This window comes from Oppia nitens, unplaced genomic scaffold (genome assembly GCF_028296485.1).
Source record: "Oppia nitens isolate AA-2021 unplaced genomic scaffold, nextdenovo-longstitch-racon4-pilon3 scaffold5_pilon_pilon_pilon, whole genome shotgun sequence".
Taxonomy (NCBI): Eukaryota; Metazoa; Arthropoda; class Arachnida; order Sarcoptiformes; family Oppiidae; genus Oppia; species Oppia nitens.
Genome location: NW_026533243.1, coordinates 3,003,518 through 3,027,998, shown reverse-complemented (window position 1 = coordinate 3,027,998; position 24,481 = coordinate 3,003,518). Strand labels below are relative to the sequence as shown.

Here is a 24,481-nt window from a genome sequence, read left to right as displayed (position 1 = left end):
TCTATGTTAATTGATCAAAATTATCAATTATTGTTAATGATTTGTTTACAAGARTTATATAAATCAAATAAAAAGTAAATTTAAATTATAGATTTTTATATCAAATTTCTATATATTTAATAAATGMAAAAAATCAATTAAAATTAAGATATAAAACTACGTTAACATAAATTATATACAATAAATGATAATATAATATTAATATGACATTAATTATATACTTGGTATATATTATATTTATATATATATATATATGATTCACACAAATAAATCATTTTGCTTTTAATCTCATGGTATATAAAGTGATAAATTATGTAATGAGAGTAATGATGATCAGTATTGATGGCAGTGATGGTCATTGCGTGGATCAGTTGAACTTAATGGCAGAGCAATTAATAGTTGCAGTTATTTGCAAGTATGGATGTCTACAGTTTTGGTACATGTCTTGCACTCGACATAACAACACCAGTGAAACTTACAATTGCATCGCTCTTTAACCATTGTTTTATGTGTATTATATCTAAAAAATAAGATAAAAYAAAAATTAATRTCAAAAATATTATTATATAAAGACAGTGTGATATACCCTCGTCCACAGCACATAAGATTGCATCCATCAGTTCCGGGCGATGTCTTATTGCACTGTCGGCCACGTGTGCCGAAAGTGCCCCTCTCGTCGCTGCCAATGCAATAGTCGGGACTCTCATCCATATAAAGTAGATCCTCAGCGGTTGGCTTACTATAGCGCGAGTTTTTTATTTGCAATTTTGATCTTTTGTTTATTTTAACTTCAGTCGCGCCGTCATATTTGTCTTTAAGAAAGTCTCCGACCTTTTGTTAAGTGGTTTTTACCAAATAGAGGTTCAGACCGGAGAAAGTTGTCAATTGGWTATAGAAAGGCAACAAAGTTTGCAAAACTTATATTATACACTATATGTTAGGTTTACTACTCAAATCATATCATATTATATTATAATCATATTATATATWGGTATAGATATAGGTATTACTAAATTTATGGTTCTATTGATTGTTAAAACAAATCATTAGTGAAAAATACTAAGAAAGTTGTGTCTCAATGAATGACCTTATGTTTGGGGAGGGGTTGTCAACAAAACTGAAAGTAAAGTGCCTATTATTATGTATATACTGTACTACAAGATATTTAAGGGACAGTTTAGTGCTAACTTTAGACATATATATTACACGATAGAGTCTCTTACCTCCCGAAAGCTGGATAGTTGTTGCCAGCAGGTGACCAGTGAACAGGAACCGCTCACACCGTGACATTTACAGGTCACCCGTGTTTTACGTATAACAGCCTATATTAACAAATTTGTACATGTTCATTTTATGTCATTCACTAATATAGACACAAATATTTGTGTCAAATACAAAACATTTATACATTTAAAATATTAACCGTATCTATAGTTAATTTTTATAAATAATGGATAAAGATTTAGACATTTTATTGTAATATATTAATACAGTTAATGTAATTATTATACAGTATGTGCTAATTCTAATCAATTGCTATATTATTAAAAAAATATTTTGCAAATTAATATAATTCTAATTTATCATGTTTTCTGAAATAAATTCAGATATTTATAAATATAGCAACAATTGAGTAATATTTGCTCTCAAGTTAAATGTTTATTATCTAATAAAAGTTTTTTTTTTAAATTTATTAAAACGCTAAAATATTATGCATAATTTAAGTCATAGTGTAAAAGTTATGCATTAAGTTGCKATAAAATTTTTATAAGTTTTGTTTCTTTGATGTTTACCGAAAGTGAAAAAAGTTTAAATCATCGAAAGTGAGGCCTAATGCAAGTTTCGCTTTTTAGGTACTCTCTCTCTCTCTCTCTCTCTCTCTCTCTCTCTCTCTCTCACACACACACACACACACACACACAYTCACWCACTTCACTCTTCTTGAGACTCAATTTATTATCATATGAATCGATAAAAATTACATTAAATTTTAAATAGTTTTAATTTCATTTTATTATTTATTATATGAAAATATTTTGAATGCTCTATATTATTAAAATTGTATAAAATGAATATAAAGTACTATTAAATAGTATGATTTTATATCATGCATTATRTGATATTAAATTTACATATATACCGGTTAATTTAAATATACATTTTTATATAAATTATATACAGTCATACACTATACTAGTATAWACTATATATAATTTAAATTGTTTGTAAAAATAAAAATATTGATCTTTTTTAAAAAGTGAAATAGTTGTCTAATACCTAGTGATTAGTTGTGCTACTAATACATTAAAAATATTTGAATACTTTAGGGAATTACAAGATTTGGTAGTTTTTAAAAACATTTTCGTTAAAAACTCATATTTCAAATACACAGCTTGTGCTTCAATTTACTATAAAAATTTCAAATAACATCTTTACTTTTGATACATATTAAACATTTCGTTTTATAAATAGTTAATATGCTGTTGTATGTGAAATGATTTGTACAGATTATGAAAAAACAGATTAAATATATTCAACAACAAATAAGACATATATTTTGTTATAAATATGTTGACTATTACTTTACTTTACATACTTTTACAATATGGATATATAATRTAATACAAATCATGAAAGTTGTTAAAATAGTTTGTGTCAATAATACTTTGTGTAAAACTACAGTACTTTGTCATAAATGGCAATATTAGCAAATCTTAATATAATATTAGAATACTATTGCTTTAGTTTATCAATATCACCGCAAATAACTTACTACTACTTGTTTATATATAAATAGTATATTTTTGTATATATATATACAATTTATTATACTGTAGAGTTGCTAATATTATTATTAGCTCTAACATTAAGATTAGGCTTTTTTATTACAAGCGCTTACCTTATATAAAAAGTATATGAAAGTAAAAACCTCTTGAAATAAGCACTCTATGCTAAATCTCTCTCTCTCTCTCTCTCTCTCTCTCTCTCTCTCTCTCTCTCTCTSTCTCTCTCTGTCTCTATCTATATGTTTGTCTGTATCTGACTTTCTATTGATATATGAAGTATATGTGCAAAAAGGAATGTTGGCTTCTTTAAGATAATTCTTATATATAATAACTTGTAATAAGTTTTATGTTTTTCAAAGTGAATAACTAGTAATTCTTAAATAAGACCTACGAATGATATATGAGCTCAGCATAGGCTATATTGAGAGCTAATTCTCCAAATAAATATATAGTTAGTTATCAATGTTCACAGGCCTATCAAATGAGCGATTGTATTCAATGGCATACCTGAGTTAAGTATGACCGGGACATGTTATATGAGTGCACTTGTAGTAGTTTTAGTCAGAGAGTAGTATACTATACGGTATGGCTAATAATGGTAGTCATAAGAGACTCTTTTCTTTTTTGAACTGCCATTCCTCATATGGCATACAATAATAATAATAATTGTATGGTATGGTACTTGTGCTACGGTATATAACAATTGTGTGCACTATTTTTTCCAACACAGTGGCCATAATAGTGCTCAACACAGTCCTAACATGAAAGAGCGGTAGACCGGCATTACTGTTGTAAAAGTGGGGTTTGGATACACAACTAATCTCTTTTCATATAAATTCTGTACACATATCATACACAATATATATGGTGAGGGAGGGCATCAAACATACCATATATATATTAGGCGCTGAAATTTATAGCAACCGAAAATATTACTGCAAATGAAATGCCATATAAATGAGTGCAATATCTGCGGCAAACAATAGATGAGYTCTTCAACACAAAAATGTCTTTTCATAAAATAATATAAAGAATCGGGTAATCAGTGAACAGTTAGTGACAAGCAATTTGTTATACAACTATATCTATACAATAGTAATGTCAACCATTACCGATGTATGCTATTGTGTATCGATGGCACATATAGTGTCTGGTTTGTCATAACAATTAAACTCATCAGAAATTATCACTTTTTTAAGTGCCTCACGTTTTTTTTATTTCATTTATCCTATAATTTAAATAATTWATATATTTATTATATCCAACGATACAATGAATATCATGTTCATATAATTAGTGATTCATTATATAATATTATTATRYWTATTTTTATATTAATTTAATTTAACTGACTTATAACTATGAATATCACAAAACATTTATGAGAWAAATATTAAGCTTTAATTAATATCTTTAAATTTACATAAGTTTTAGATCCTGAATGTAGATTATATCAGAAATTGTGTATTTTTGTGATATGTTTATTACCAATAGTATAGTCAATGTTGAGTTAAAATAATTAAGRTTTACTAATTGCACTTATATAAATTATGTATTTTATATTATTTAATTATAATTAATTAACTAGTAATATACAAATCAATACATTTAAAAAATTTAAGTGSTMAAATTTTAAAACTTTAAAAAAATAAAAATTAATAACTACTTAAAAAATAAAATTATAAAAATAACATAACAATTAAAATAATGACTTACTCGACGCCCGGCTTCGTTATTATGTAGATTCATGAGTTTCTTTCCCTGTTCTCGGGAAGCCTTAGAATGGATGTTCTCCCGTTCCTTAACATCAACAAACTGTGTGGCAAACTTATAGCCGTACTCTATATTGTCACCACAACCACCCCATATCCACTCTAGACATCAAATTTTATAATAAATAATTTATTTTTCAATARTTAAACAAATTAACATTTTTGAAATATCATATAATAATATTATGAAAATTAAATATATTAAAAAATTTATTATAAAGTATATAAAACAATAATCAAATAAAGTTGATAATCTTATGAATTGATATTATGATAGAAAAGTTATGTTTTTAGTAACTATTATTAACTATATATATCAAAAATTTTCTACATATTTAAAATACTCAAGTAATACCTTTATTAAGATTTTTAGGTCTGGCCGCACGACTACATCCACAATGTGCTAACTGTCCATCCCTACAGGCCCGGGCTATGGCGTGAACAACACCAGCGGCTGTTATACTGTGCATGAATGCCGTCTCCCGAGAGGCTATTAATTATAAAAGTTAAGATAATTATTAAATAATAAACAAAAAACATATTATTAAAATAATAATTTTATACATGTTTTTTAAACATTAGCACCAAAATGATTTAAGTCATGTAACTATATTTAACTAATGTTTAGTAAATAAAAATTACAAATAAAAAAATTATTAGAAATTTCTTTTTCTATAAGTCTTGTAAGTATTTAATTTAAAGCAAAATTAAAATATAGATATTATTTAAAATTTGCCTTATCATATAAAAATAACCTAAAAATAAAATTAWTTAAGTTATATTATAATTTTAAATATTTAAATATGATATACTATATGCTATTTAAAATTAAAATCATTTAAAAATGTTTTTAGAAATATCTTTATATTTTTAGATKTATAKTTATTCAATTCTATATTTAAGTCCTAACTTTATGATAGCTCTAAAGATTTATAATTACAAATAATTTGTAACGTAATTAAATTTAACACTTTATTAGMAAAATTTAAAAAACAATAGATGTAAAAACATTTTTAAAAATACATATATTAATTATAAGATAAACATTTTGCTGTATAAATAGCTGTTAAACGTTATTATAATACATAGCTTTTTATTTATTTTTAAAAGTATTATATTGTTTGATTGATATAGTAATTAAAGTTTTTAACAATCTAAATTTWAYAAATAAATACAGTTATATATCWTATGCRATTAAGTGTGTGTGTRTATATATAATACATTACATAACAAATAATATACAGTATAATAATTAGTAAAAATTTAGCAGAAAACCCCTGTTTATGTATTATTCAATGAACAAACTATCTTAACTAAATTGTTTGCTTATTTGTAAAATAATTGTATATTTTGAAAATGGATACAAAATATTTATTAATTTTATGTACATTAAAAGTTTACAATTGAAATTTAATGATACAATAATTGTTGGTATATTTATATATTATATACGTTAGACTATACAACACAATACAACATTGGTCTTAATAAAAATCTGAGGAATGAATCAAATGAATGTATAAAAAAAGAAAATATTTAGAAACTATTTTTRTAATGATTTTAGTAATATTTTTCGTGTATTACTAAAATAAGTTTTATTCATTCATTTAATTCATTTCATACACAAGTAATTCATTGRATTTTGTGTTTATTATTAACATTCCTATCATTTTTAAAGGAGAGAATACATGTTTGTGTAATATTAATAATATAATCTCTATTATATTAAATCAATTCACGAGATTATATGACAAAAATTTGAGTCACATATAGACATTGCATAGAAGCGCCCCTAAGGCTATGTTTAGCGCTAAACAAATCAAATACTATATTAATATTGTATAAAACTCATTCATTTTGAAAAAAGTAATATAAAGATTATTTTAAACAATTTTTAGTAATTTGTATAATACATCTATAATAGTATCAATATAATATATACATTAAATATAATAATTTTTTAAAAAATATTGCAATAAGATAGTCATTACATATTTGTTGAGTGAACTAATACTCCAATGATTATATGAGTAGCAATTAAATTGCACTCAAAAAGATGCCCTAAAACTCTGCAACTAATAAAACGTGAGTTGTTTTGTGTGTTTAAATTTTGACAGTAATATTGGGATGACATGAAAGCATAGGAAAATCTCAAGACTATTGACAATTTGATGAGAAATCTCTGGCCAATGATAACAGATATGGCAAAAACCTAACACATTAAACGCTATTAAAAAGAGACACTAATAGGTGGGCAAATCTCTAATAGTAATACTAATATATCATATCATATAAAGTTTATATACATTATATTTTTTATTTATGATCCATATCTTATATGTTAAAATAGTCTTTAGATATTTTAATAGTAAATCTCAGTTTGCTAATAAAAAGCTAAATATTTTTACTTTAAGCTAAATAAATGTATACAATGTTGTATACTATGGATTATTGTTAATTATTTTAATGTGACATACAATCATGAGATTGGTCAATAAGGCTATTAAATACTGGTGCTAATTGCTTGATAAATTAGATGCTAAATTTTTTATACAAACTTGACTGCTATATCTTAAATAATTATAAATATATATTATAAATCACTTTATGATACATTATTAGACTTATTATAAATAACACTAAAATTTATCTTTATTTTTAATTAAATGAATAAATATACTGCGTGTATTACATTATTTTTTTAAATAAATAAAATTATATAATAAATATATTAATACTAAACATATACTGTAGAATCAAATTATATATATTTCTCTTTTTGAATGCATTATTATATAATTTGTGTAAAAATATTAAATGGTATAAAATAGGATTTAGTTTTATTCTTATAATAGCAATAATATTGTAAAAATATTTTATTATATTTTCTCACATTAATATTAATGAATTCAGTTTTTTTCTCCAAAATTAGTAATTTTTAAATAAAGTTGTTTTTGTATTTAGCAATAAACAGTTTGTATTCAATGTTATAATTTGCATTATTGAATTATTTTGTAAATGTCTTATTTAYGACATACAAATAGTTAAAATTTACATTTAAAATAGTATTAATAAAAGATTGTGTAATATAGTGGCTGATACTTCATTTTAAATTTACATATATTATAAAATATTGTATATTAATGATGCTAATATACTTTATTTATTTTTATACTACAGGTATTAYTYATAAATAAAAATACTTTATAATCATTTTATTGMTATTATTAACATATTTCAATTATCAAGTGATAATTAGTATTTTCTAATTAGTATACAAATTAAAATAAACAAAAGATATAATACTAAGAATATTATATATATAAATAATTAATTCAAAAACATTAAATAGATATAAACAAKAAAAATATAYTTCAAATAAGATAAATWTGTTGCAAACTATAAAATAATGCATTTCTATTTATAATATTTATAACTCCATTATTTGTATTATATAGTGTCTCCCATAGACCCCATAAACCTGAAAAAATTAGGACTCTTTAGAGGTTTTATGGATAGAAAAATACATTTGAAAAATAACTGACTCTCTAGTTGTCATTGTCTGCCAAATAATGATTACCTCTTTTTGATTATAATAACAGTTGAGTTGAGTTTCTCTYTAAAGGAGAACAAGTGTAAGGTTTTCTTGAGAAACAATTTATAGCATACAATTCAAAGGCAACATTTGGCTCTACATAGTCGTGAAAATTAYAACAAAAAACAAGTAACACATTGTATTATATATATATATATATAATTTTAAAAAACAATATATATATATATTTATCTTTTTAACACATTTTTTGTCTAACGTATAGTTAAACGTAAAGTTTTTTAAATAGTAAAATATTTGTTGATAGAATTTTTTTATTTGAAACTACACTGAAAACTTTGGATATAATTTTGGTTTTCATATATTTTTGGTTAAAAATATARTAAGAAAATTYAGAACTCATGAATTCGTGTATTTAATTAATAGTATATTTGAACGATTAAAATAAATTGTTTTTTAAATAAGAATAATTTCTATATATAATAATATTTTTGAAAATGTTATTAAAAATTACAGTATAACGAGGATATACTGTAAAAGTTAAGTTCAAACATAAAGTTTAGCACTTATTATATCTAATATGTAATTTTAAAAATACAAAATCATTTTTCTTTTYAAAAATAGCAATTGACTACTATTTTTGGGGAAAATAATGATATGGTTTAAGAAAACATTTTTGTTTGCTTCTAATGTTTTGTTTGGACATCGATTAAACATTAATATAATATACAGTGTATGTCATATAATTTATATATACMGTACAAATATATAACACACTGATGCTTAACATTAATGYYAAATAAATTACCAGAAAGTTTTCAATATGAAAATTATTAATTTTTACAAAACCAACCAAAATATTTAAATAAGCGCACAATTTAATGAACATATTTTTTAACATATATTCAATAAAATAGCATATGTAATATTTTTAAACAAAATATACTTTAAAAAACCATTTGCCTATACTGTATATAACTAGTARGAGTAAAATCAATAAACTGAAAAAAGTTTGCACAAAAAATTACAAATTCAATAATTTTTAGTGAAACAGTGTTGAAAACCATTAAGCATTTATATRTACAGTACATATAGTGATACAGAATGTACACAAAATACAAACATTGGGATCACGAGTAATGGGTTTATATRTKTAATTTATATACAMTGTTATGTATATATATATATGCATACAGTATATACAGTAATATAAATATTTAATTAGAGCTAAAYCTTTTTATATRACAATCTTTCAGTCATTTAACTCATATCTCCGTTAACTTACCATTGAATAAATTGAAATCKATATATCAAACAATCAAAAAACTTATTGCTTTTTCAAAAWTTCAGTTTTTATGGAAAAATTTTCATTCATATAACATATGATTTGTTTTACATTGGCATCAATTTCAAATTAAGTATCAATGTAGCATACGTAATACGCTTAGCATATATAAATTTTATAATAATTGYAATTTTAAAATATAATTTTAAATAATATACTCTAATTATKATWTGTATGTAGAAAAGTGTTAGGAAATTAAAATATACAAAGTTTATTTTAAAAAACATTATTATAATATACAATATAATAAGATTATATATAAATTATCTTTACAATTATGTAAAAATACTGTAATTACAGTATCCTGTATTAAGTTTATTATATAATATGTATACAAATAAATTGCTACAAAAACTAAATAATATTTAGATATTTATCATTTATTTCAAAAATATTGATAAGATTAATTTTTATACTAAAAACACCAAAATGACGTACAATAATGTACATAAAAGTTAAAATTTATTATACAAATTTGCAATAAATCACTTTTTGATTAAATTTCAAGACTAAATACATAATGTTGCAAAAAAATAAAGTTTACAAATAATAAAACTACTACTTTTGTAAGTCTAAATATAGTTATGCATATAATAAATAATAAACAAAAATAAATATAATTTTTATTATACAATAATCTCGTCTTTCTTGTCTTATAATAAATACACTCAACACACAAACCTTTGCAATAAAACAATATTTTAATAACAAAAATAAGAAAAATAGTTTAATATAAACTTTTTTAGAATAACATTATCTCAATATATAAATTAAATATACTATAAATATATAASGAATACATTTTATTTTTGTTTTGAAAACATACAAAAATTAATATACTGTATAATATAATGATTTTTAAATGATTAGCTTATCATAAATCATATTTTAATTTAAAGAAGAAACTCAGTTATATCCATAAGTTTTTATGTTGATTACATAAGCAAACAATAATTTCCATTTATAACATTATACAKTATATATATTATSTATATATAYAACAGTATTTTATTTAGTTTTCAATTTTTTTAATTTCGGCAATTAAACCAATTTTTTATATTTAATTTATGTAATTATGGTATAATATAATTATAATGTTTGTACTGATTTGTTGTATAATTATAATTTAAAACATGGATCCAAATAAAATATATTTCTAAAATTAGATTGCTACTAGAAAATTAATCAAGTACAAATTTCAATAAATTATAAACGATTTGTTACATARAGTACATTGAATTACTGTATATGATATTATTTCTTTTCTTAAACATAGATATTATACTATTAATTATAATTTATGAATTTTTAATAAAAGATGTCATGTTTTGTACACATAATACACACACACAACACAATTTCTATAGAAATTTAACTTTATTGTTATTCTCCCCATATCTATAGCTATTGAAATAATATAGAAATAATGAACAATACTACTATTCATATAACATAACTTTACACTAAACAAAATAAATATATGTAAAATAATTATATTATTTAATAATAATATTTTCTAAAATTTTAATAATCATTTTATTATATATATAAATCAAAGATAATTAAATAAATTAATTTTTGTTTAAATAATAATAAAAATATTAATACTAATATTTAATTATTACTTGTAAACCAATATATTGTTACATAATAACATATATCGAAAAACAAAATTAACATAGTAATATTAATAGAAGTTTCTTTTACAAATTTTATCTAGAAATTTCTATTTTATTTTATAAATTTCTCTTTTTAACACTACTTGTTTTTAAATATACACACACACACACTCACACACACAACACAATTACAAGTGATGTCCATCAGTGAAACTATGGACATAAATATTGTAAAAAATATTACTTTAAACTAATTTTCCATTAAAACAGAAATAAATAGACAAAATTAWATAGAAATGTATGGACACAAAAACATATAATTTTAGACATAAATCAAAGTTTAATATTAATTTTTGTATAAATAYTGGACACTATTGAACATTAAAATCACTCTCAAAAGTATCGCTAAACTAGCCGTTTAGCGACACAATAAAAACGTAGTTATTATAGTAATATTAATAGTAGTTTTTAGTTACAGTTATTTTATACAGTAAAAGTTTATATTTTATTTTATATTTTATTCATTATAATTTTATTAAATATATAAATTTGATTATTTTATTAAGTTATTAGAATTAAAAGTTTTAGAGAAATTTGTTGCGGGTATAGAATAAATAATAAAGTTTTTTGATATATATTATTTTTAAGTAAAATTAATTTAATAAATATTATATATTAATAAATGCCACATTTGTCAAAAATACAATACTTTCTATTGTTAGTRAACGGATAAATAAAGATAAAACCTTTATTTATAATAATATWTAAGTAATATTAGGTCCAAAATCTGYTAGGATTTGTAAACAATGCTTTATAACWAATTATAATATTGAATACAAAATAAAATAAATTATATACAATATTATAAACTTATGGACACTATATTTATAATTAAGTTTTATAAAGAGCGACGAACCTTTGCTTTAAGCTTTTAGAAAGCATTGAATAATATTAGTATTTATATATGCTTTMTATTATATAAATTAACGTTTTAGTAAAATTAATAACTTATATATTATACGGTAAACGATGTTTTTTATAGATCTCATTATACATTTTTATGTCAATAAATGGTAAATAGAAATATGAAAGTGAGAGAGAGATAAATAAATAGAGAGAGAGAGAGAGAGAGAGAGAGAGAGAGAGAGAGAGAGAGAGAGAGAGAGAGAGAGAGAGAGAGAGAGAGAGAGAGAGAGAGAGAGAGAGAGAGAGAGAGAGATGTAATGCTGTATATATTTATYATAATAGAAGCGGTTTTCATAAAAGAGTTGTTTAGACTAAAAAAATATTTTCCATTAGATTTTYATTTCGTGTTTAGGCATTAAAAGTTATTATTATTATCATCACTATTATTATATAATAAATTAAAAAATAAACTATTTTAACAACTAAATTTTTACTTATTATTCTAACTTAATAAATGAAAAACTTGTATATAATAATTTCAAATATAAACATATATTTTAAAACATTTTTTGATAACAATATTAYAATTTTTATTTACAACAAACATCAACACCTATTAGTACTTTATATAGAAATAATGTTTTAAATTACTTATAACAAAAACTTGTAATTAATGGAAGAGTTTTAAAAATTTGTAAACTTSGAAATTATTGWAATTAATTTTATAAAAATATTTGATTGTAAAAAAAATTATAAAATTAKCTTAATAATACTGTACATATAGATCAATACTGTATATTTTATATACAGTATTTACTAATAATAAGTAAACACTRYATAATATGTAAATTTAGCTTAAAATATTAATGTAATTTATATTACTTATATTTTTTKCTTTACATTATATATTAAAATTCATATTTTACTATAATATACAGTATTATTAAATTAGCATATAATTTAAACTGACACATATGAATAAGYAATCAAATACAACTATATTTAATAGTTTCTGTTTAGTAAATTATATGCATATAATTATTATTTTAAATTTGTATTTTAAAATTATTTAATAAAATATWTWTWTTTTTAAATATTAACAAATTAGCTCTAATTACATCATTAAATTAAGTTAATGACATGACATGTGACACTTTAATATATAATTGTATTTTAAATGTAATATTTCATTGTCAATCTTCATTATAATTGTTAACATACTGTATAACATTAGTTTTTTATAAATATAATTATAGTAAYAATTATAAAACATTCATTTTGTTGTAAAATTATTTATCATTAAATATTTATAAAGTTTTTATTRCTCAGTTATTGTTATGAAAATGATTGATATTATGGTACAGATGTTAAAAACGGGTCCAAATGGTTATATAAGAGGGCTGTTATATTATACTAACATAAAACTGTCACCGCTTTTATGCATTTATAAATACTGTATATCCATCAATAGTACCCTCTATTATAGTCWTACAAACTGTGTATCTGAGTGAACATAAATCTGGCAAACAATACATTTAYRGCATTTTTCTCTATACAACATTCACTATTAAGAAATATAATTTAATTCAATAGCGATTAATACCTTATTATCTATAAATCAATGGACCGAAAATAAGCTTATATTGTCATATATTGGGAAAGCAATAAAATTTTAGGCATTTATGGCCAATCTGTGGCCATTTGTTGACATAACCCACTAATCAAATTATCATTACATCCAAACTCTAGTTTTCAAAGAGAAAAAACAAGTGCTTGTAATGATCTTAAGTAATTGTATAAAAATTGTTTTATATTATATATATATATTGTTTAATAGCATAATAATCATTTGCTAAATGTAAAAGAYCATTAGATTAAATTTGGTTGTATKATATAAATTKTTATAAATATCATATATAATAAATATATTACWAAATTTTAAAATATTTTTTACTATATGTGAAGTTTTTTGACAAMTAACAAAATATTGATATTTGTAAGTAAAATATGAAGCCATGTGTCACATATCTTATCGTATTTTATAACATATTGCTATGGTTCACATATTACGTTCGCACTTTTTAAGAAATCTAGATATGTTCGCAATTGTTCGCATGTAGTCATTTAAAAAAATTACGTTCGCTTATCCCTAACCGCTACCCCCCCATCACAAGAAATAAGATACTGTATTATCTAAATGCGATCGTTCTTAAAGTCTAAAAGTTCATAAGTGCGAACGTAATATGTGAACCACGCCTAAACATTTCAATAAATAAAAATAATGAMAAATATGCTCTAAATGTTGTATTGAATGAATGRTTAAGTCATTGTTTGATTGATATTTAAAATTTCGTGATTTAAAGATTATTGTAACAAAAAAATCAAAACTATTACTTAGTCATGAGTATTAAAATACAGTATTTGTTGAAATTTAGTTTTTATTAAAAATAAATCTTTTTTTGTGTAACTTTATATATTTTATTAATACTCAAAATATGCTATAGGTTTGTATGCAAACAATAACACATAAYAATTATAGTTAGTTTTTAAAAATTAATAAAAACTAAAATTGTTTATTTTTAGCATGTTTTTTGAATCGACATCAAGTTTTGTGTTAAATAAAGTGAAAATTAACTTTAGTTTTGTGTATTTCTTGTTTTTGATGCCAAAATAAATAAGAAAAAACAAAATTAATGATTTATTTATGACTAAATTTGGTATATATTTGTTGTTATGTTTAGATGTTTAATTAATTTGAGTTTCATTGACTTTAACGATTTTTCTGTCAATTAATAAGTTTAATGTTAAAAAAATATTTCTATCACTTTCTGACAATAATTAGATTTATATAATAAACAAAYTRTATTTTCAATTTACTTAATATCATCATAAATTTTGTTAATTTTTAAATATATTTATTTATATATTTGATTAATTAATTCTAAATAAAAAAGTCAATTAAAAATTGATAATATAMTGCAAGTTATATCAAATTAGAAATGCATKTTTTATCCAACAATCACGTTATTAAACAGTTATTCAAAAATGTTATAATCTTTAAAATAAATTAAAATTTTTATCTTAAATCTAATTTGAAACATAGTTATAAAGATAATTTTGTCTTAATATATACAGTATAATATAAGCAACATTTAAGTATTTAGCACACATCATATTATATAACAACAATTTATTTTRTATACTAAATATTATTTACTTTTATTTATTTCAAATATTTGGAAAAACTTTATTAAAATGTGTAATTTGATAATGTAATTACCAAAATAAATGAATAAAATATAAAAAATAGACAAAAAATAAAGATAATTGTCAGTMAATTTGATAAAATTAATTTGTTAATTAAGAAATCATCAAAAAAATGTTTTAGCGATATAACCAAAAAATATAAAAATAATTAAATATCTTATTATTATTTAATTTGTTCTCATTTATAAGTATTTAATAAATATTCACAAAAAAATATAGTAATGGCTTTAAGTAATATAGAAGTCATTGATCTAAAATAATGTATTAATACATAAATAATTTGTGAGATAAAAACAAAAGTATTATTATTATTATTGATAAACACATAGACTTACCGATTGTAAGCACTTGTCCGAAGACAGATGAGTCATCAACAGTGGAACAGTTCCACCTCCTGTTCTTGAACTGCCACTGACACTCACCGATGCCAAGTCTAGCTCCCTGTCCTATATGTGGTATATGGTCCTGATATATGTGACATAACTGTGTTTGTCCTTTACTAAGTCCCTTTAACTGAGCACAGGGCAACTTTTTTAGTTTGTCCTGTGCGTAGAGCTGGGGAGCAGATGTTAACATATTGTTATCGACTGGCAATTGTGCCGATGCTGATGATGGTGACACTGATAGACCAATACCAGTGAGACCCGGCTCTCCCGCAACTATTGTCTCATAAGATGATAGATCTGACGGATTGAGACCATTATTCATAATTCCTATGCCTTGCATCCCGAGGTTCCTATGTTTTGTATTCATATTAAATAATACATAAAAATTATTATTTATATATATWTTTAATTATAAGTATTTATCATTTATTCAAAACAAATGTTAATTTTATTTTCTTAATCAATAAGAAAGAGGTAAATAATAACAGTTTATTATTTATTATATTATTTCAAAAAAATAATTGATTAATCTTTTTATTTATCTAATGATTAATCATTTTTGTTATCTGAGTTTTGACATAAATACATATTTTAATATAATTTATAAGACAAACCATATCTAAAAAAATMAAATAAATTACTAAATCAATTGTTTTTGTTGTTTATTTTTATAATTGTATTTTTTAATTATCATAGAAATAATTACAATTTTAATTATATTTTTTCAATAATATAGCATAAAAATTGTTTTTTTAATTTTGTCATTTGTATGATTTTATTTTTATTTATAAAACTCACGTTTAATATTGATATTAAAAAATTCAATACTTTTTAAAATAACAAACTAAACTAGATTTTACAATATATAATATATAAATTTATATATAAATTATAAACAGTACTAAACATATATGATATACATTACACAAAAACATAGTTGTGGTTAACATAAAAATAACTTCGAGTAATAGTTATAAACATGTTATCAGTTTTTTGTTGAAAGGTATGCTTTTATGTATGAAGAAGAGTGCCATTCCCTGTCATTGGGTGACCACCCGGTGAACAGACACTCAATACCTGTGCCATTGACTGGTGTTTCCCAAGTCTGAGAAGAGATTAGTCGCCACAATATTGACGGTGTAAAACATTTTATCAACTTTTTTAAAGTGATATAAGAATTTATTTAATAGCAATGCTAAGTAAAAGTTACAATAATTTTTATCTTATAGTTTTTAAATGGATTTTATTATATGTGAGATTTCAATTTAACAGTACATACTTGTATGGGTTTAAATATTTATGACATTTCATATTATGATATTTTATTATTTGCTAAATTGCTAACCTCTTTCTTCAAAATATTTTGTATAATATAAATATTATTTTAAGGGGAAAAAACTCAACCAAAATGAAATTGTTTTATATTTAATTTAGTATATAATATTAAAAATAAATAATTGCTCCCAATTGATGCTTTAATTGTAGTTTCATATCAATGGAAAACTTAAATAAAAATTTTAGAGATTAGTGAGTGAGCGGAAAGAGAGAGAGAGAGAGAGAGAGAGAGAGAGAGAGAGAGAGAGAGAGAGAGAGAGAGAGAGAGCTTTTTGAATTGCACAGCTTTGCATATATTGAAGTCAAGTGTTAAACAACACTTTTCGACTTTTATTATATTTGTTGGCTTATTATATCTGTTACGCCATCAGTAGAGGCAATACATAAAAAGCAAATGACGAGAAAAAAAATCACAACTACTTATGGTATGAGTGCCCACCGGCACAGCCATTGTATTGACCATTCATAGTGAATGACTGCCTATGTTTGGGGAGCTATTGAATGACAATAAAATTTATGCCATATATTGATATACACACACATTGTTTGCATGATTTGGGTAATAAGTAAGCCATATAAATGAGTTTAACAAAAAAATGCTACTTATTTTTCAATCTTTTTTTATAGTCACTCAATATTATAACACAAAAAAGTTTTTATTGCGAGATTAGACAACAAAACAAAATAATATTAAAATAATTATATATAAATTTATAATCTTTTAGTGAATACTCTTAACAATTCAAATTCGAGGTTAAAGTTGAGACAGAAATTTATAAAATTATATACATATAGTTTTGCAAATTTAATTAGTTTAGCAAAAAAATACTTGAAATTTTACCAAATAATTATTATGTATATTGACAAACAGTGTTTTATTATAGGATAAAAACTAAAAAATAGTATATTTTTAAGACTTGACTAAAATAAAGTAAATGAGAGCAACACTAGTATGACTTCGGGTGCTCTCATGAATCGTCAGTTTTTACCGCAAAAAATAGTCTCCTTTTCTCAACAATTACCAGTACGTAGTGTATACTGTATAGASTGAATATCAAGAATATGTCTAAATGTATACCACTTAAGATGTACTGTCTTGAGATCAATTTAGACATTAATTATAGTGTCAGAGTTTGAGAGAGAGAGAGAGAGAGAGAGAGAGAGAGAGAGAGAGAGAGAGAGAGAGAGAGAGAGACGATAGACTACTAGCGATAGACAGGCGTTCCTCTATTTACAGGAAAAAGTGATATTTAAGTAATATTCTGTATAAATTTATAGGTAATATTGTATACATATATACTCCTAAACACATTATTTAGTATATAAATATATTTTTCTCAAATAGCTTTCATAATTGATGTAAATTTTATTAAATACAAAATCATATCACCTGTTGTACTGTTATATTATAATTATTACATGAAATTTTATGCTTCTTAATGTTATATTTATATATCATAAGTGCAAACAATATAGCGTACAAAATAAGTTATGTAAATATATTTTTAAAATATAGTATCTTATTATGTAATCTACGAATATAATACTAAATACCTGTTATAAAATTCAATAAAAATATTAATAATAACAAATATAAATGATTATTATGTATTATTTCAAGCCACTTAATATTAAATTTTTTATAACTGTTTATTTTATTGTTCATAATCTCCCTGTTTTTATTAATAAAACACCTTAAATACAGGAAAAATACAGTATTAATGATATGAGTGTTTTAAATGTATGTTAAGTAAAAGTAAAGTAAAAATGTAAAGCTTTTTAAACATAGTTTTATTATATGTTATTATATTTAATACTATAATATTAAATTGTAATAATTATTAAATAAACATATAATACTATATCTACAGAATATTAAATAAATTATGTTCAAGTCATGTATTGTACATATGTGTCATTAATACAATCTATTAATTTTTTGTATCATTTATTTTTGAATTTCTATTTTACTAATATTATTTTGTTTTACTAAAACTAAAATGTAATTTAAGCAAAATATATATTATCAAAAAATGAAAGTTTTAATTAATTTTTCGAGAATATTAATATATTTAAAATATTAAAAAATTTTATTTTATAAATAATTTGCATAACTACATGTTATAAAAATTTTAATCTATAATTAACATAATAATTATTAAAATATAACACTTTATACTTGTCGTTAATTAATTATTCACATTTTGCTGTTAATTTTAGATGACATCAATCATTTTAAATAATGTGTTAAAATAATACAAGTTTTTATTTTTATAACTGATTTSWAAACCTATATCAATGACTCGTATTTCTGGTTTTATTTTAAATTATAATTTTGTGACAAATTTGTTTTTAAAAAAACAAATAGCAATTTTAAAATTTAAATTACAATCTCTATAATCAAATATTTTATCAAAATGTGTTGTCTCTCAACTTGATAGCTAAAAACAAATGCTATTTAAATCATAACACAATTTAGTTTTCTTAATAAATGTTTTTATTAAAAGAAACTTTAAATGTACTCTAAAATGTTTGTAAMTAAGATACATATTTTTTAAATATTGATATGCAATTGACATTATGATAATTTTTTATGAATTATTTATTAGCTATTCAATTATTTATGTCAAATAATCCTAGTGTATAAAATAATAGGATGTAATAGTCAGATAAATGCTGTTAATAAACTATTTATTTAATTTTCATATAATCATTGATTTAAATCCAATATATTATGATAAAAATGGTCAGTCATTTATCCAAATTATATCCATTATATAAGTCATTAATTATAATTGAATTACGAGAACTCATCATTCATTTTAGACATTAATATATAAAATGAATTAAAAATGAAGAGTAAAACTGTTAGGAAAACTGAGAGTGTATTTCAAATGTTTTAATAATATGTTTGAATTGTATAGTAATAAATAAATGTTAGGGAACTTCACTCTRTCGGTCAAAACAGTGTTTTCAAGTGTTGTGTTGTCAKTATTGGTTAKAAGTCCTCACTTAATAGTAGTCCTATTATTCACATTTTTGTTGATTTCACTTCACAAATATGTTGTCCCCATAAATACGATATTTAACTGACCCCTCTTTTTTTGGACCTCTCGTTTCATGCATACAATACAAATATAACAATATGTTTGGCAAAACATCTTGTAATAGGTAGCCAAACATATACCCTTCAAATAGTTAATATTCACAAAAAAACAAATATGACAACAGTTATACAAAAAAGGTATAATATTTTTCATAAATATAATATCAAACACGCTATTGAATTGGTAGTCAAATAAATGAAAACAAATTCTGGGTTCAATATAACAAATAAATTGAGTGTATAAATACAATATCATTTATAAAAATTTGTTGAAATTATYGATTCTTATATAAAACTTCAAAACACACACATATACAATGTTATACAATATTATACATACACACACATATATACATACATACAAACACACACACACACACATACACACAGCACACACACACACACAACACACACATACATACACTCACACACACACACATAGCTTTATATATAATCTAGTCTGTGCATTTGGGTCCTACCTGTCCTTATTGAATGTAATAAAGTAAATCAAAAAAATATTATAATAATATAACAATATACAATACAATTTAGAGGAGAAAATTTAAGGTGTGGTTTTCTATATAAAAGTTTGAATCAAAATTTATATCTCAACACACAATCACTAAAAATAATTTATATATTATTCAACAATTTCTAACATTGTACAGTATTTATATACATTATATTCTCATTTTAATGAACTCAAAAACAAATTAAATTAAGACTGAAAAAGTGAGAGTTTGTTAAAATATATAATTTCTGTAATTTACAATCTAATTGTCACTGTATTAAAGTTTTTTTCAAAATCGTGATTCAAATCTTTGCTATTGTAGACCACAAAAATATAAACTTAAAAATACTATTTACAGTATAATGTATTTATATATAGTTATATTTTTAGTCTTAATTGCTATATAGGGTATTATTGCCACCCAAAAGGGACAACTCCTAATATATTGAATTGATTTAAATAGTACTAAATAGAAGTGTACTTTTTCTATAATTTTTATAAATTCATGGTGTTTTCAAGTTTAACAAAAATATTTTTACTTTTTTGTGTGAAAATATATTTTTTAAGAAGTCTAACCAAAAAAAACCATTTTTCAAATAAACAGAAAGCTATTACAGTAGTTAAATGATTCCTTTAGTGAGTCTAATAGACAAATATATTTAGACCACAAATATAGTAATTATTAGTAAATATCAATGTTTTATAAAAAAATAAATAGTATTCTACGTCTAAAAATTCTGTTTAATTATTAGTGTATAAATAATATTAAATTCACATTAACTATTGATATATTGTATTAACCTTAAATAACTATTAGGTGTATATTAGTTTTATTGAATTATTCAATTAAAATTTATATCATGAAATAATGTAATAATTATTAATTTCTTATTATTCAAAATTTAACCATTAGTTTTTAAAAATTGTCATTATTTTCATATAGATTTAATAAATTTTAGTCAACTGATAATTTAGTATTTGGCATTTTCTAATCTTTGTTTTGTTTGCACAGTTTATATTTTTTTAATCATTTTAGTATTTAACAACCCTAATAAATAAATTTTTAAATAAAGTATTTAGGTTTWKAATAAAAACAATTCATATTTTAAATTACAGACGTGTATAAAAAAATCACATATTTTGTAAATTAATAAGTAGTCAACAACAACAACAACAGAAACTAAACCAAAAAACACTAAAAGCCTCATTACTAACACTTTATTACATGAAAATATAATAAAAAGGATTTCATAGTTAGTTTCAATTCAAATCTATCAAAAACAATAATAATGATTAAATAGTTTGATTATATTTATAGAAAGACAAATATAAAATACAAAAAATATTTTAAGAAGAAGAACATAATAACGATAATAATTTTATATAAAAAAAAAACAAAACTATAGTTTTATAATAAGAAAAACTTTTATTATTATTATAAGTCTCATCTCATTTGATTGTGGAAAAGAAAAAATATGTTTCAAATCAATAAATCATTTATAATGTTAATTATAACAACAGCATTGAAAAAAACGATTTGAGATTTAATAGAGAAATAGCACATAAAAATATGGTTGAAATGATTTTAATTGATTAGCTCAATGGGTATTGAATATATGGGGTATTGCAAGGGGCGAGTGAATGGTGTGTGCATACAATCAATGGCATAAATCAGACAAATGTTGGGCTACTTTTGTGTTGTTAAAGCAACACATTACTGATTGTAGTACTAATTGTGACTCACAATTCATGTATTCAATGTCTGGGCAGACACCGGGAGGTCACCGGAGATCTACACCATTATAAATATAATATATAGAGATATATAGATATATACAGTATCTCGATATGGCAGAGGGTCTGTGCACTGTCAGSGTGACTCTCAACCCATATATAAAAATTTAAAAAACATTTTCTCGTCATTGGATTTAATGTTTAAATTCATAAAAACTTTTTTCTAACCAAATATATTTTGAGTCTTTAAATAGAGTTGTGATTCAAATTAGCCATCAATAGAGTAACAAAAAAAGTGTAGACCTGTGTTGTTAAACACCTTTCCTCAACTCCTTTATTTTTGCCATAAATATACTATAYATAAACATACGGCGTGTAAAACCTTAAAAGAGGACTTCCAATGTTAACAACAAGACCAACAACAATGGACCAGAAAATTATGTTAATATATTATATATATATAAACTTATTTATGCCAAAACATATAACATTTATCGTTTTTATAATAATATATATATATATATATGAAATAAATTTTTTAAACTAATTTAAAGTCCAAATGTTAATTGTCAGATCAATTGTAAAACAGGTTAAACATATAAACAATCTTAAATGATAATAATATAATTTTAAATATGCTATTAATTAGGACTGATATTTATTTGTCATAAAAAATGATAAAAATATTTTTGCAACATTTATAATAATTTATAATACACTTATAATGTTTTAAAAACAACATTTAAAAAAGTTACGACAAAACCTAATTAAATTTAAATAAACCTTATTTTTAATTTATTGTTTTAAAGATAATTTTAGTCATATAAAAAACAAATTGTTATATGCAACCAGTAATTTTAAAATTAAATGATAAYATATATATAATATAAATATATATATATATATATATATATATATATATATATATAGGCAAAACACATTAACACTAAAATGATTAATATAATAGATTTAATTTTTATTGCTTAAAATACAAATAAATATGTATTTTATTAAATCAGTGATTCAATTATATGTATTTTATTAAAACAGTATTATTAATGTGTTTGAAAATTATAGTTAAACATAAAACTTAGTAATAAACAAAAATATTATTATTTTTACTATATCTATATCTATATTAATATATTATTTTATTATATTCTGTCAAAAACATTGAAGAAAATAAAAAACGACTCAAACATCAAACTAAATGTTTTCTTAAAACAATTTATCATATTTTCTTGTGTTTTTGAGACATTAAATAGCAGTTTAAAAACTTAAGACAATGTTTAGTGAAGAGAAAGAAATAGAGAAAGAAATTATAAGATTTATTAAATAAGAGATGACTTTATCTAATGTATAACATAATTGACAAATTTACTAAATTAACAATAATGACTATTATTTTTACCTAATAACCACTTATACCAATAATAATATCAATAATTAACTAAATTTTGACAATTATTATTTTTTTATAAATGATATTTTATTTTTTTAAGTTATAAAACTTATGTTATATTACACATACAATTGATATAATAAAGTGAGTGGAAAGGTATGCAATTATGACATAAAAGTGCGGTTCGTTTTAAAGAAAAGCTTTAAATTTGTATTTAGATTTATATAGTAAATGTGTATTTATGTTAACTATTGAAATATATATATTTTTTGTAATAACAAATAGTTTTATGTAATGAATGAAATTTTAAGCATTATTTTCATTAATAAAACATAAAATATGTAAATACTTTACATTGCTATATTATTTAGAAAGTGGATTTAAATTTCACAAAAACAACAAAATTAATTACAAAAAAGTAAATTAATTGATAAAATTATATTTCTAATGATATCTTATTTCATTTTAATATTATTGATTTAAAACTAAATAGTTTATTTATTTATATTCAMTAAATATTTAAAAAATTAATTTTTAGAAATTTCAATAATTTAATAAATTTATTTATTTAACKTAATAATTTTCAAAATAACAAAATTAAAATTTTTATATACTAACAATTATTTAAATTTTATCATTAAATTAAATGTTATACACTTTTTAAAAAAATTAGTTCAATCCTTACCACCAAACGGTGACAACACATGGAATATATAGGAATAATGTGAATAAAAGTAATCCCAATTGATTTGCACTCAT

The 24,481-nt window shown here is 21.7% G+C and overlaps 1 protein-coding gene across 1 annotated transcript; it reads right to left on the bottom strand.

Moving 5' to 3' along the window:
- Nucleotides 1-405: 405 nt before the first annotated feature.
- LOC128961262 (protein Wnt-5a-like) lies at nucleotides 406-24,481 on the bottom strand. Its single transcript, XM_054307479.1, has 7 exons — nucleotides 24,408-24,481; nucleotides 15,584-15,984; nucleotides 4,914-5,048; nucleotides 4,503-4,660; nucleotides 1,224-1,322; nucleotides 587-831; nucleotides 406-520 (listed from the first exon to the last, which is right to left on the bottom strand). The coding sequence occupies exons 1-7, from the start codon at nucleotides 24,479-24,481 to the stop codon at nucleotides 406-408; spliced, it is 1,227 nt and encodes a 408-aa protein (XP_054163454.1).

Excerpts from the sequence above, each read along its gene's own strand:
- LOC128961262 (XM_054307479.1), bottom strand. The coding sequence starts at position 24,481 with ATGAGTGCAAATCAATTGGGATTACTTTTATTCACATTATTCCTATAT. Across the intron at positions 832-1,223 it reads AACTATCCAGCTTTCGGGAG|GTCGGAGACTTTCTTAAAGA; the intron begins GTAAGAGACTCT and ends ACTTAACAAAAG. Across the intron at positions 521-586 it reads CTTATGTGCTGTGGACGAGG|ATATAATACACATAAAACAA; the intron begins GTATATCACACT and ends CTTATTTTTTAG.